The 14,925-nt window shown below is 56.6% G+C and overlaps 1 protein-coding gene across 1 annotated transcript in view; it reads left to right on the top strand.

Annotated features, from left to right (window-relative positions):
- gemin5 (gem (nuclear organelle) associated protein 5) overlaps positions 1-14,925 on the top strand; it is a gene marked incomplete at its 5' end in the record, with an annotated part of 81,300 nt that overhangs the window by 45,629 nt on the left and 20,746 nt on the right. Inside the window, 2 exons of the mRNA XM_085996200.1 lie at positions 852-999; positions 5,290-5,409. Coding sequence (XP_085852326.1) covers positions 852-999; positions 5,290-5,409 — 268 coding nt within the window. The remainder of the gene's footprint in view (positions 1-851; positions 1,000-5,289; positions 5,410-14,925) is intronic.

Consider the following 14,925-nt stretch of genomic DNA (forward strand, 5'->3'; position numbering starts at 1 on the left):
GGACGAATGGCCGCATTCCGTGCTGTAACCAATTTATGATTCTAACTGAGTGGCTTGCTGGGCCACTTCAGTGGGCAGTTAAGAGTCAACCACATTGGTGCGGGACTGGAGTTACATATAGGCCCAGACTGGGTAAGGACGACAGGTTTCCTGTTTGATGGGACAGTGTAGAGGGAGCTTTACTCTGTATCTAACCCGTGCTGTACCTGCCCTGGGAGTGTTTGATGGGGTAGTGTAGAGGGAGCTTTACTGTGTATCTAACCCGTGCTGTACCTGCCCTGGGAGTGTTTGATGGGACAGTGTAGAGGGAGCTTTACTGTGTATCTAACCCGTGCAGTACCTGCCCTGGGAGTGTTTGATGGGACAGTGTAGAGGGAGCTTTACTCTGTATCTAACCCCGTGCTGTACCTGCCCTGGGAGTGTTTGATGGGACAGTGTAGAGGGAGCTTTACTCTGTATCTAACCCGTGCTGTACCTGCCCTGGGAGTGTTTGATGGGACAGTGTAGAGGGAGCTTTACTCTGTATCTAACCTGTGCTGTACCTGCCCTGGGAGTGTTTGATGGGACAGTGTAGAGGGAGCTTTACTCTGTATCTAACTCATGCTGTACCTGCCCTGGGAGTGTTTGATGGGACAGTGTAGAGGGAGCTTTACTCTGTATCTAACCCGTGCTGTACCTGCCCTGGGAGTGTTTGATGGGACAGTGTAGAGGGAGCTTTACTCTGTATCTAACCCGTGCTGTACCTGCCCTGGGAGCGTTTGATGGGACACAGGTTGCCTGAAGTTGGGTGGAGTTCCGTTCTCCAGCACTGACACCCTTCACTAACCCGCGGTGCCCTTTTTTTCTTCCAGCTGGTTACGCGGTTTGGACGAGGACAATCGAGGCTTTTGTGAAGCAGCTGTGTTTCCAGGAACAGTTCGTCAAGGCCGCCACCTACCTCCTGTCCATTCACAAGGTGTACGAGGCAGTGCAGCTCCTCCAGTCACACCAGCTCTTTCGGTAGGAGTGGGACGGGACTCAAGTTGGGGTGCGGAACTGTAGCGCTCTCGCCTCCAACTCAAGGTCGTGGGTTCAAGAGACTTCAGCACCAAATCCAGGCTGACGCTGTCCAGTGCAGGACTGTGGGAGTGCTGCACTGTCGGAGGTGCCGTCTTTCATAGAAGCATAGAATGATACAGCACAGAAGGAGGCCATTCGGCCCATCGTGCCTGTGCCGGCTCTTTGAAAAAACTCTCCAATTAGTCCCACTCCCCCTTGCTCTTTCCCCACAGCCCTGCAAATTTTTCCTTTTCAAGTATTTCTCCAATTCCCTTTTGAAAGTTACTATTGAATCTGCTTCCACCGCCCTTTCAGGCAGCGTGTTCCAGATCACAACAACTCGCTGTGTAATTCTTTCCCCCACATATCGCCTCTGGTTCTTTTGCCAATTACTTTAACTCTGTGTTCTCTGCGTAACAAACCTCCCGCCAGTGGAAACAGTTTCTCCCTGTCTACTCGATCAAAACCCTTCATAATTCTGAACATCTCTCTTAAATTTCCCCTTAACCTTCTCTGCTCTAAGGAGAACAACCCCAGCTTCTCCAGTCTCTCCACATCACTGAAGTCCCTCATTCCTGGAACCATTCTGGTAAATCTCCTCTGCACCCTCCCCAAGGCCTTCACATCCTTCCTAAAGTGCGGTGCCCAGAATTGGACACAATACTCCAGCTGAGGCCAAACCAGTGTTTTACACAGGTTCATCATAACTTCCTCGCTTTTGTACTCTCTGCCTCGATTTATGAAGCCCAGGATCCCGTAAGTTTTTTTTAACCGCTTTCTCAACCTGCCCTGCCACCTTCATGTCTCTCTGTTCCTGCACCCCCTTTAGGATTGTACCCTTTAGTTTATATCGCCTCTCCTCATTCTTCCTACCAAATGCTATTACTTCACACTTCTCTGTGTTAAATTTAACCTGCCGTGTGTCTGCCCATTTCACCAACCTGTCCACGTCCTCCTGAAGTCTGTTGCTATCCCCAACGGATCATTCATCTCATAGCTGTATATGGGATCTTGCTGTGTGCAAACTGGCCAGAGAGCTTGCCTGCAAAATAGCAGTAACTGCACTTCAGAGCTAATCTTTTGGCTGTAAAGCGCTTTCTGAAGTGCTGAGGTAGCGATGAGGCACTGTCGGCCTAATAACGGCACTTCCGACAGTGCAGCACTCTCTCGGTGCTGCACTGGGAGTGTCCGCCTAGATTTTGTGCTCAAGTCTCCGGTTACTAAACTCCTCGCTGTTTCCTACATTTCCGAGTTTGGACTGAGACATTTAACTGAGAGAGTGCTGGCTACTGAACCAAGGCTGACTCTTTGACCTGTAAAAGAACATACGTATTAGGAGCAGGAGTCGGCCATTCGGCCCCTCGAGCCTGCTCCGCCATTCAATAAGATCATGGCTGATCATCGACCTCAACTCCACTTTCCCGCCTGATCCCTGTATCCCTTGATTCCCCGAGAGTCCAAAAATCTATCGATCTCAGCCTGGAATATACTCAACGATTCAGCATGCACAGCCCTCTGGGGCAGAGAATTCCAAAGATTCACAGCCCTCTGAGTGAAGAAATTCCTCCTCATCTCAGTCCTAAATGGCCGACCCCTTATCCTGAGACTGTGACCCCTGGTTCTAGACACTCCAGCCAGGGGAAAACACCCTCCCTGCATCTACCCTGTCAATCCCTCTCAGTATCTTGTATGTTTCAATGAGATCACCTCTCATTATTCTAAACTCCAGAGTATCGGCCCATTCTACACAATCTCTCCTCATAGGACAGCCCTCTCATCCCAGGAATCAATCTAGTGAACCTTCGTTGCACCGCCTCCAAGGCAGGTATATCCTTCCTTAGATAAGGAGACCAAAACACCTGCTGTTTTCCCAAAAATCTACACCTTCTCATCCTGCTCCACAGTCCGTTGATTGAGGAGTCCGATTGTAATCCTTTTCCACACTCACACATGGAGAATACATTGGCAGTGATTGCTGACGACTATTTTCGGTCGTGTGTAAGTTGATCTTTTCCTTCTAAGTTTCACTATTTTTGTCCCCTTTCCACACTTTCCAGCTCTGAAAGGTGCAAAATAATTCCTTAAAAATTCCCTGGACATTTTTTTTCCGACTATTAAACTCGGAACTGTTACAGCAAACTGGCATCTTCTAAACAAACTGTGAGCAATTATGTCCTAACTCACACCCAGTCCTGTTCACCCATCACCCCTGTGCTCACTGCCCCGTGTCCTAACTCGCACCGAGTCCCATTCACCCATCACCCCCTGTGCTCACTGCCCCGTGTCCTAACTCACACCCAGTCCCGATCACCCATCACCCCCTGTGCTCACTGCCCCGTGTCCTAACTCACACCCAGTCCCGTTCACCCATCACCCCCTGTGCTCACTGCCCCGTGTCCTAACTCGCACCCAGTCCCGATCACCCATCACCCCCTGTGCTCACTGCACCGTGTCCTAACTCACACCCAGTCCCGTTCGCCCATCACCCCCTGTGCTCACTGCCCCGTGTCCTAACTCGCACCCAGTCCCGTTCACCCATCACCCCCTGTGCTCACTGCACCGTGTCCTAACTCACACCCAGTCCCGATCACCCATCACTCCCTGTGCTCACTGCCCCGTGTCCTAACTCACACCCAGTCCCGATCACCCATCACCCCCTGTGCTCACTGCACCGTGTCCTAACTCACACCCAGTCCCGATCACCCATCACCCCCTGTGCTCACTGCCCCGTGTCCTAACTCACACCCAGTCCCGATCACCCATCACCCCTGTGCTCACTGCCCCGTGTCCTAACTCACACCCAGTCCCGTTCACCCATCACCCCCTGTGCTCACTGCCCCGTGTCCTAACTCACACCCAGTCCCGATCACCCATCACCCCTGTGCTCACTGCCCCGTGTCCTAACTCACACCCAGTCCCGTTCACCCATCACCCCCTGTGCTCACTGCCCCGTGTCCTAACTCACACCCAGTCCCGTTCACCCATCACCCCCTGTGCTCACTGCCCCGTGTCCTAACTCACACCCAGTCCCGTTCACCCATCACCCCCTGTGCTCACTGCCCCGTGTCCTAACTCGCACCCAGTCCCGTTCACACATCGCCCCCTGTGCTCACTGCCCCGTGTCCTAACTCACACCCAGTCCCGTTCACCCATCACCCCCTGTGCTCACTGCCCCGTGTCCTAACTCGCACCCAGTCCCGTTCACCCATCACCCCCCGTGCTCACTGCCCCGTGTCCTAACTCGCACCCAGTCCCGTTCACCCATCACCCCGATGTGCTCACTGCCCCGTGTCCTAACTCACACCCAGTCCCGTTCACCCATCACCCCCTGTGCTCACTGCCCCGTGTCCTAACTCACACCCAGTCCCGTTCACCCATCACCCCCTGTGCTCACTGCACCGTGTCCTAACTCTCACCCAGTCCCGTTCACCCATCACCCCCTGTGCTCACTGCCCCGTGTCCTAACTCACACCCAGTCCCGTTCACCCATCACCCCCTGTGCTCACTGCCCCGTGTCCTAACTCACACCCAGTCCCGTTCACCCATCACCCCCTGTGCTCACTGCCCCGTGTCCTAACTCGCACCCAGTCCCGTTCACACATCGCCCCCTGTGCTCACTGCCCCGTGTCCTAACTCACACCCAGTCCCGTTCACCCATCACCCCCTGTGCTCACTGCCCCGTGTCCTAACTCACACCCAGTCCCGTTCACCCATCACTCCCTGTGCTCACTGCCCCGTGTCCTAACTCACACCCAGTCCCGTTCACCCATCACCCCCTGTGCTCACTGACCTACATTGGCTCCCGGTCCGGCAACGCCTCGATTTTAAAATTCTCACCCTTGTGTTCAAATCCCTCTACGGCCTCGCCCTCTCCCTATCTCTCTAACCTCCAGCCCTACAACCCTCCGAGATCTCCGTGCTCCTCCAATTCTGGCCTTTTGTGCATCCCTGATTTGCTTTGCTCCAAAATAGGCGGCTGTGCCTTCAGCTGCCTGGGCCCTAAGCTCTGGAATTCTCTCCCTAAACCTCTCCGCCTCGCTACCTCTCTCTCCCCCTTTAAGACGCTCCTTAAAACCTACCTCTTTGACCAAGCTTTTGGTCACCTGCCTGAATATTTCCTTATGTGTCTCAGTGTCAAATTTAGTTTGATAATCGCTCTTGTGAAGCGCCCTGGGACGTTTTACTGTTTTAGAGGTGCTATATAAATGCAAGTTGTTTTGTTGCTGTAAGACCTCGTTCCTGTTTCATTAGGGAGGCCATCGCCATTGCCAAAGCCCGTCTGCAGCCTGAGGACCCTGTGCTGAAAGAGCTCTTCACCAGCTGTGCTAGCGTCATGGAGAAGGACGGCCATTACACTATTGCGGCTAAGTGGTAAGAGAGTCGTCTCGGCAAACAAGCCGTCGAGGGCACGTCCCAGTCTGCAGCGTACCTACTGGTTGCTAACTCTGGTTGGCTGTATTCCTGGAGGAATCGGCACTTGACCTTCATTTAGAAAGACACGGATTAATCAAGGATAGTCAGCACGGGTTTGTTAAGGGAAGGTCGTGTCTGACAAACTTGATTGAATTTTTTGATGAGGGTAGTGCGTTTGATGTAGTGTATATGGACTTTAGCAAGGCTTTGGATAAGGTTCCACATGGCAGACTGGTCACGAAGTTAAAAGCCCATGAGATCCAGGGCAAAGTGTCAAGTTGGATTCAAAACTGGCTCGGAGACAGGAAGCAGAGGGTAATGGTTGCTGGGTGTTTTTGTGACTGGAAGGCTGTTTCCAGTGGGGTTCCGCAGGGCTCAGTACTAGGTCCCTTGCTTTTTGTGGTATATATCAATGATCTAGACTTGAATATAGGGGGTATGATTAAGAAGTTTGCAGATGATACTAAAATCGGCTGTGTGGTTGATACTGAAGAAGGAAGCTGTGGACTGCAGGAAGATATCAATAAATTGGTCAGGTGGGCAGAACAGTGGCAAATGGAATTCAATCCGGAGAAGTGTGAGGTAATGCATTTGGGGAGGGCTAACAAGGAAAGGGAATACACATTAAATGGTAGGACACTGAGTAGTGTAGAGGAACAAAGGGACCTTGGAGTGCATGTCCACAGATCCCTGAAGGTAGCAGGCCAAGTAGATAAGGTGGTTAAGAAGGCATACGGAATGCTTGCCTTTATTAGCCGTGGTATAGAATACAAGAGCAGGGGGGTTATGCTTCAACTGTATAAAACACTAGTTAGGCCTCAGCTAGACTACTGTGTGCAGTTCTGGTCACCACATTATAGGAAAGATGTGATTGCACTAGAGAGGGTACAGAGGGGATTTACAAGGATGTTGCCGGGAGTAGAGAATCTTAGCTATGAGGGAAGACTGGATAGGCTGGGTCTGTTTTCCTTGAAACACAGGAGGCTGAGGGGAGACCTTATTGAGGTGTATAAAATTATGAGGGGCCTCGATAAAGTGGATAGAAAGGACCTGTTTCCCTTAGCAGAGGGGTCAAAAACCAGGGGGCACAGATTTAAAGTAATTGGGGGAAGGTTTAGAGGGGATTTGAGGTGAAATGTCTTCACCCAGAGGGTTGTGGGGGTCTGGAACTCACTGCCTGAAAGGGTGGTAGAGGCAGGAACCCTAACCACATTTAAAAAGTACTTGGATGTGCACTTGGGATGCTGTAACCTGCAGGGCTACGGACCAAGAGCTGGTACATGTTGGCCGGCGCGGACACGATGGGCCGAATGGCCTCCTTCCGTGCTGCAACTTTCTATGATTCCTGCCTCCAACCGCCCCTCCACGCTCCCCCACCCAAGGCCGTCAGTCGAGCAGCCTTTTTAATCCCATCTCCAATATTTTTATGACTAATGATTTAAAACGTTCAAAAGAAAATGGAAGAAATTGCACTCGCCCTTTTTTAACGCCCCTATGGTTCTTCTCCCGGGTTTGCCCGTAGCCGAGTCCTGGAGACTCCTGCGCAATCCTGGCGAGTCGGCAAGCCCCCAAATCATACCTGGGCTCTGAATGAATAATCTGTCGTTCTGGTCTCTCTCTCTTTAATGTTACGGTACGCTCGCCTCCGAAGGTCGAGCTCTCTGGATGACACTCTGGGCAAATGTCCCACTCGGCATCGGGCTGAGCTGTGAGGACCAAGATGACCCAAGCTTGTTGTCCTGGTCGGTCCTGTTAGATGATCTCGGCAAGGGTGAGGCGAGGAGCAGGGCGCGAGACTGTGCCCCAGCGAGCAGTCGCTGCCCTCATATATTCAAGAAGGAGTTAGATATATTTCTTAAGGCTAAAGGGATATGTGGAGAAGGCAGGGACAGGGTACTGAATTTGGATGATCAGCCATGATCTCATTAAATGGCGGAGCAGGCTTGAGGGGCCGAATGGCCTACTGCTGCTCCTATCTTCTATGTTTCTCATGCAGTGGGGTGGAAATGATGCTCTGAAAATACTTTTCTCTCAATCTATCTTGTGTTTTGTTTTAACAGAAGATGCTGGAACCGCTCAGCAGGTCTGTGGAGAGAGAGAAACAGAGTTAAAGTTTCAGGTCGGAACTGAGATCATCAGAGATGATCTCTTACCATATTCCAGTTCTGACGAAGGGTCGTTGACCTGAAACATTGACTCTGTTTCTCTCTCCACAGACGCTGCCTGACCCGCTGAGTGTTTCCAGCATTTTCTGTTTTTATTCCTCCAGTCTCTCCACTGATGAAGGTGGGTGGGAGTATTTGCTCCTTGCAGCGCTGGGAATATTCATTTCTAAGTTTGCGTTCTTGGAGGGTATAACAGCTACAAAGTTACACAGTATCTACAGCACAGAAACAGGCCATTCGGCCCCACTGCTCCGTGTGTTTCTGCTCCTCCCACCCCTCTTCATCAAACCCCTTCAACATATCCTTCTATTCCTTTCTCCCTCATGTGTTTATCCAGCTTCCCCTTAAATGCATCGATACTATTCTCCTCAACCACTCCCTGTGGTGGCGAGTTCCACATTCTCACCACTCTCTGGGTAAAGAAGTTTCTCCTGAATTCCCTATTGGATTTATTAGCGACCATCTTATATTGACGGCCCCTAGTTCTGGTCTCCCCACAAGTGGAAACATCTTCTCTACGTCGACCCTATCGAACCCCTTTCATAATCTTAAAGACCTCGATCAGGTCACCCCGCAGTCTTCTGCTTTCTAGAGAAAAGAGCCCCGCCTGGGCCGTTTTGAACAGTGGGGGTTCTGAGGTCACTTCTGTTCACTGTGACCGGCGATGATTTGGACACAGGTCCAGAGGGCGTGGTGTCCAAAACTGGCAGATGATCCCAAAATAGGAGACAGAGATCATTCCTTTAGAAGACCAGAGGAAGCTGCAAAAAGGTTTATGACAAGACTGGGGAATGGGCTAAATGAAGTAGGAAATGTCAGTCAGTGTGAGATGGGAGAGTATGCTCAGTGCTGTGGGAGAGTGGAGGGATTTGGGGGGACAGGAGGCTCGGTGCTGTGGGAGAGCGAAGGGATTTGGGGGGACAGGAGGCTCGGTGCTGTGGAAGAGCGGAGGGATTTGGGGGGACAGGAGGCTCGGTGCTGTGGAAGAGCGGAGGGATTTGGGGGGACAGGAGGCTCGGTGCTGTGGAAGAGCGGAGGGATTTGGGGGGACAGGAGGCTCGGCGCTGTGGGAGAGTGGAGGGATTTGGGGGGACAGTATGCTCGGTGCTGTGGGAGAGCGAAGGGATTTGGGGGGACAGGAGGCTCGGTGCTGTGGGAGAGCGGAGGGATTTGGGGGGACAGGAGGCTCGGTGCTGTGGGAGAGCGGAGGGATTTGGGGGGACAGGAGGCTCGGCGCTGTGGGAGAGCGGAGGGATTTGGGGGGACAGGAGGCTCGGCGCTGTGGAAGAGCGGAGGGATTTCGGGGGAGAGGAGGCTCGGTGCTGTGGGAGAGCGGAGGGATTTGGGGGGACAGTAGGCTCGGTGCTGTGGGAGAGCGGAGGGATTTGGGGGGACAGGAGGCTCGGTGCTGTGGGAGAGCGGAGGGATTTGGGGGGACAGGAGGCTCGGTGCTGTGGGAGAGCGGAGGGATTTGGGGGGAGAGGAGGCTCGGCGCTGTGGGAGAGCGGAGGGATTTGGGGGGACAGGAGGCTCGGCGCTGTGGGAGAGCGGAGGGATTTGGGGGGACAGGAGGCTCGGCGCTGTGGGAGAGCGGAGGGATTTGGGGGGACAGTATGCTCGGCGCTGTGGGAGAGCGGAGGGATTTGGGGGGACAGGAGGCTCGGTGCCGTGGGAGAGCGGAGGGATTTGGGGGGACAGGAGGCTCAGTGCTGTGGGAGAGCGGAGGGATTTGGGGGGACAGGAGGCTCGGTGCTGTGGGAGAGCGGAGGGATTTGGGGGGACAGTATGCTCGGCGCTGTGGGAGAGCGGAGGGATTTGGGGGGACAGTATGCTCGGCGCTGTGGGAGAGCGGAGGGATTTGGGGGGACAGTATGCTCGGCGCTGTGGGAGAGCGGAGGGATTTGGGGGGAGAGGAGGCTCGGCGCTGTGGGAGAGCGGAGGGATTTGGGGGGACAGGAGGCTCGGCGCTGTGGGAGAGCGGAGGGATTTGGGGGGACAGGAGGCTCGGCGCTGTGGGAGAGCGGAGGGATTTGGGGGGACAGGAGGCTCGGTGCCGTGGGAGAGCGGAGGGATTTGGGGGGACAGTAGGCTCGGTGCTGTGGGAGAGCGGAGGGATTTGGGGGGACAGGAGGCTCGGCGCTGTGGAAGAGCGGAGGGATTTCGGGGGAGAGGAGGCTCGGTGCTGTGGGAGAGCGGAGGGATTTGGGGGGACAGTAGGCTCGGTGCTGTGGGAGAGCGGAGGGATTTGGGGGGACAGGAGGCTCGGTGCTGTGGAAGAGCGGAGGGATTTGGGGGGACAGGAGGCTCGGCACTGTGGGAGAGCGGAGGGATTTGGGGGGACAGGAGGCTCGGTGCTGTGGGAGAGCGGAGGGATTTGGGGGGACAGGAGGCTCGGTGCCGTGGGAGAGCGGAGGGATTTGGGGGGACAGTAGGCTCGGTGCTGTGGGAGAGCGGAGGGATTTGGGGGGACAGGAGGCTCGGCGCTGTGGAAGAGCGGAGGGATTTCGGGGGAGAGGAGGCTCGGTGCTGTGGGAGAGCGGAGGGATTTGGGGGGACAGTAGGCTCGGTGCTGTGGGAGAGCGGAGGGATTTGGGGGGACAGGAGGCTCGGTGCTGTGGAAGAGCGGAGGGATTTGGGGGGACAGGAGGCTCGGCACTGTGGGAGAGCGGAGGGATTTGGGGGGACAGGAGGCTCGGTGCTGTGGGAGAGCGGAGGGATTTGGGGGGACAGGAGGCTCGGCGCTGTGGGAGAGCGGAGGGATTTGGGGGGGACAGGAGGCTCGGTGCTGTGGGAGAGCGGAGGGATTTGGGGGGAGAGGAGGCTCGGCGCTGTGGGAGAGCGGAGGGATTTGGGGGGACAGGAGGCTCGGCGCTGTGGGAGAGCGGAGGGATTTGGGGGGACAGGAGGCTCGGCGCTGTGGGAGAGCGGAGGGATTTGGGGGGACAGTATGCTCGGCGCTGTGGGAGAGCGGAGGGATTTGGGGGGGACAGGAGGCTCGGTGCCGTGGGAGAGCGGAGGGATTTGGGGGGACAGGAGGCTCGGTGCTGTGGGAGAGCGGAGGGATTTGGGGGGACAGTATTCTCGGCGCTGTGGGAGAGCGGAGGGATTTGGGGGGACAGTATGCTCGGCGCTGTGGGAGAGCGGAGGGATTTGGGGGGACAGTATTCTCGGCGCTGTGGGAGAGCGGAGGGATTTGGGGGGACAGTATGCTCGGCGCTGTGGGAGAGCGGAGGGATTTGGGGGGACAGTATTCTCGGCGCTGTGGGAGAGCGGAGGGATTTGGGGGGACAGTATGCTCGGCGCTGTGGGAGAGCGGAGGGATTTGGGGGGAGAGGAGGCTTGGTGCTGTGGGAGAGCGGAGGGATTCGGGGGGACAGGAGGCTCGGTGCTGTGGGAGAGCGGAGGGATTTGGGGGGACAGGAGGCTCGGTGCTGTGGGAGAGCGGAGGGATTTGGGGGGACAGTAGGCTCGGCGCTGTGGGAGAGCGGAGGGATTTGGGGGGACAGGAGGCTCGGTGCCGTGGGAGAGCGGAGGGATTTGGGGGGACAGGAGGCTCGGTGCTGTGGGAGAGCGGAGGGATTTGGGGGGACAGGAGGCTCGGTGCTGTGGGAGAGCGGAGGGATTTGGGGGGACAGTATGCTCGGTGCTGTGGGAGAGCGGAGGGATTTGGGGGGACAGGAGGCTCGGTGCTGTGGGAGAGCGGAGGGATTTGGGGGGACAGGAGGCTCGGTGCTGTGGGAGAGCGGAGGGATTTGGGGGGACAGGAGGCTCGGTGCTGTGGGAGAGCGGAGGGATTTGGGGGGACAGTAGGCTCGGCGCTGTGGGAGAGCGGAGGGATTTGGGGGGACAGGAGGCTCGGTGCCGTGGGAGAGCGGAGGGATTTGGGGGGACAGTAGGCTCGGTGCTGTGGGAGAGCGGAGGGATTTGGGGGGACAGGAGGCTCGGTGCTGTGGGAGAGCGGAGGGATTTGGGGGGACAGGAGGCTCGGTGCTGTGGGAGAGCGGAGGGATTTGGGGGGACAGGAGGCTCGGTGCTGTGGGAGAGCGGAGGGATTTGGGGGGACAGGAGGCTCGGTGCTGTGGGAGAGCGGAGGGATTTGGGGGGACAGGAGGCTCGGTGCTGTGGGAGAGCGGAGGGATTTGGGGGGACAGGAGGCTCGGTGCTGTGGGAGAGCGGAGGGATTTGGGGGGACAGGAGGCTCGGCGCTGTGGGAGAGCGGAGGGATTTGGGGGGAGAGGAGGCTCGGCGCTGTGGGAGAGCGGAGGGATTTGGGGGTACAGTAGGCTCGGCGCTGTGGGAGAGCGGAGGGATTTGTCGGGACAGGAGGCTCGGTGCTGTGGGAGTGCGGAGGGATTTGGGGGGACAGGAGGCTCGGTGCTGTGGGAGAGCGGAGGGATTTGGGGGGACAGGAGGCTCGGCGTTGTGGGAGAGCGGAGGGATTTGGGGGGACAGGAGGCTCGGTGCTGTGGAAGAGCGGAGGGATTTGGGGGGAGAGGAGGCTCGGCGCTGTGGGAGAGCGGAGGGATTTGGGGGGACAGGAGGCTCGGTGCTGTGGGAGAGCGGAGGGATTTGGGGGGACAGGAGGCTCGGTGCTGTGGGAGAGCGGAGGGATTTGGGGGGACAGGAGGCTCGGTGCCATGGGAGAGCGGAGGGATTTGGGGGGACAGGAGGCTCGGCGCTGTGGGAGAGCGGAGGGATTTGGGGGGACAGGAGGCTCGGTGCTGTGGGAGAGCGGAGGGATTTGGGGGGACAGTATGCTCGGCGCTGTGGGAGAGCGGAGGGATTTGGGGGGAGAGGAGGCTCGGTGCCGTGGGAGAGCGGAGGGATTTGGGGGGACAGGAGGCTCGGTGCTGTGGGAGAGCGGAGGGATTTGGGGGGACAGGAGGCTCGGTGCCGTGGGAGAGCGGAGGGATTTGGGGGGACAGTAGGCTCGGTGCTGTGGGAGAGCGGAGGGATTTGGGGGGACAGGAGTCTCGGCGCTGTGGGAGAGCGGAGGGATTTGGGGGGACAGGAGGCTCGGTGCCGTGGGAGAGCGGAGGGATTTGGGGGGACAGTATGCTCGGCGCTGTGGGAGAGCGGAGGGATTTGGGGGGACAGGAGGCTCGGTGCCGTGGGAGAGCGGAGGGATTTGGGGGGACAGGAGGCTCGGTGCTGTGGGAGAGCGGAGGGATTTGGGGGGACAGGAGGCTCGGCGCTGTGGGAGAGCGGAGGGATTTGGGGGGACAGGAGGCTCGGTGCTGTGGGAGAGCGGAGGGATTTGGGGGGACAGGAGGCTCGGTGCTGTGGGAGAGTGGAGGGATTTGGGGGGACAGGAGGCTCGGTGCTGTGGGAGAGCGGAGGGATTTGGGGGGACAGGAGGCTCGGTGCTGTGGGAGAGCGGAGGGATTTGGGGGGACAGGAGGCTCGGTGCTGTGGGAGAGCGGAGGGATTTGGGGGGACAGGAGGCTCGGTGCTGTGGAAGAGCGGAGGGATTTGGGGGGACAGTAGGCTCGGCGCTGTGGGAGAGCGGAGGGATTTGGGGGGACAGGAGGCTCGGTGCTGTGGGAGAGCGGAGGGATTTGGGGGGACAGGAGGCTCGGTGCTGTGGAAGAGCGGAGGGATTTGGGGGGACAGGAGGCTCGGTGCTGTGGGAGAGCGGAGGGATTTGGGGGGACAGTATGCTCGGTGCTGTGGGAGAGCGGAGGGATTTGGGGGGACAGGAGGCTCGGTGCTGTGGGAGAGCGGAGGGATTTGGGGGTACAGTGCAGATTCACTTAGAATGCTGCCCGATGTGAGGAAATACAAATAGGAAGACTCAAAATTAAAAAAAAAAAAAAAATTGTTAGAACAATGCAGCTTAAAGGGCGATATGGTCGAAGTGTATAGAACCTTGGTAAGACCACACTTGGAGCACTGTGAGCAGTTCTAATCTCCATGTTACAGAAAGGATAGAGAGACACTGGAGAAGGTGCAAAAAAAGATTTACTAGGATGATACCAGAACTGGGAGGTTAGACCCGTCAGGAAAGATTGAACAGGCTGGGGCTCTTTTCTCTAGAAAGGAGAAGGCCGAGGGGTGACCTGATAGAGGTCTTTAAGATTATGAAAGGGGTTTGATAGGGTAGACGTAGCGAAGATGTTTCCACTTGTGGGCGAGACCAGAACTAGGGGCCATAAATATAAGCTAGTCACTAATAAATCTAAAAGGGAATTCAGGAGAAACTTCTTTACCCAGAGAGTGGTGAGAATGTGGAACTCGTTACCACAGGGAGTGGTTGAAGCGAATAGCAGCGATACATTTAAGGGGAGGCTGGACAAGCACATGAGGGAGAAAGGAATAGAAGGATATGTTGATGGGGTGAGATGAAGAGGGGTGGGAGGAGGCTGGTGTGGAGAATAAACACCCGCACGGACCAGTTGGGCCGAATGGCCTGTTTCTGTGCTGTAGATACTTTGGCCTAGAAATTCAGTTGGGCGCGCCAGCCGTTAGCGCCTTAGGGGGAGTAGATCTCGAGCGCTAGGCGCTTATCGCCCGGGCGCAGCGCGATCTGTGCCTCTCCCCAACTTCAGGACACATTTAGCGCCGGCGCAAAGTCTTAGCGCGCGCCCTGCTGCGCGCGCAGATCATGACGTCATTTAATAGTGCAACGCCCTTTGTGCGCCCCAAACCGGAACTTCACTCGCGCCGGCCCATTGTGCGCCGGGCGTCCCGAGCGACTGTGAAGTGGAACGGTACACAGGCCAGCCGGGCCGGGGGGAGCGCTAATTAAAGGGCACTTACCCAGCAGTATGAAGGCCAGCCATTTTGCAGCATTCACTCTTGTGCAACGGTTTTTTGGACAGAGACCAAGGAGGAGAGTTTACTGGTTTGGACCAACACTTGGACAGGTATTTTTGGCTCAGGCCAGAGCTTACCAATTATCTTAGCCTTCATTCAGAGCTCAGTGTTTGCCAGCATATAATGGGGGCTGCATTGGGTGGCAACGCTGAATTTCAGCCTTATGCCAGAAGGGCTTACAGACGCCGTGAGAGAGTGGCAGCCCTGGCTAGATGCAGAGGGGGCAACAGGCGTCGCCAACTGAGGCCTTACCCACGCAGGGTATACCGCCAGCAGACCTCCTATCTGACCATGTCTGCCGCGATGTGTGTTAGGAGGCTGCGATTCCGAAGGGAGGTGGTTACAGACATCTGCCGGCTGCTTCAGAGAGATCTGCAGCCACAGCTGATGCGCAGGACGTCTCTGTCGGTGGCAGTGAAGGTGACGGTGGCTCTCAACTTCTATGCCTCCGGCTCCTTCCAATCCGCTACTGGGGACATCGCTAACATCTCCC

The sequence above is a fragment of the Somniosus microcephalus genome, chromosome 8 (genome assembly GCF_052327205.1).
Source record: "Somniosus microcephalus isolate GS21.2 chromosome 8, FLI_Smic_1.0, whole genome shotgun sequence".
In the NCBI taxonomy this organism is placed as follows: Eukaryota; Metazoa; Chordata; class Chondrichthyes; order Squaliformes; family Somniosidae; genus Somniosus; species Somniosus microcephalus.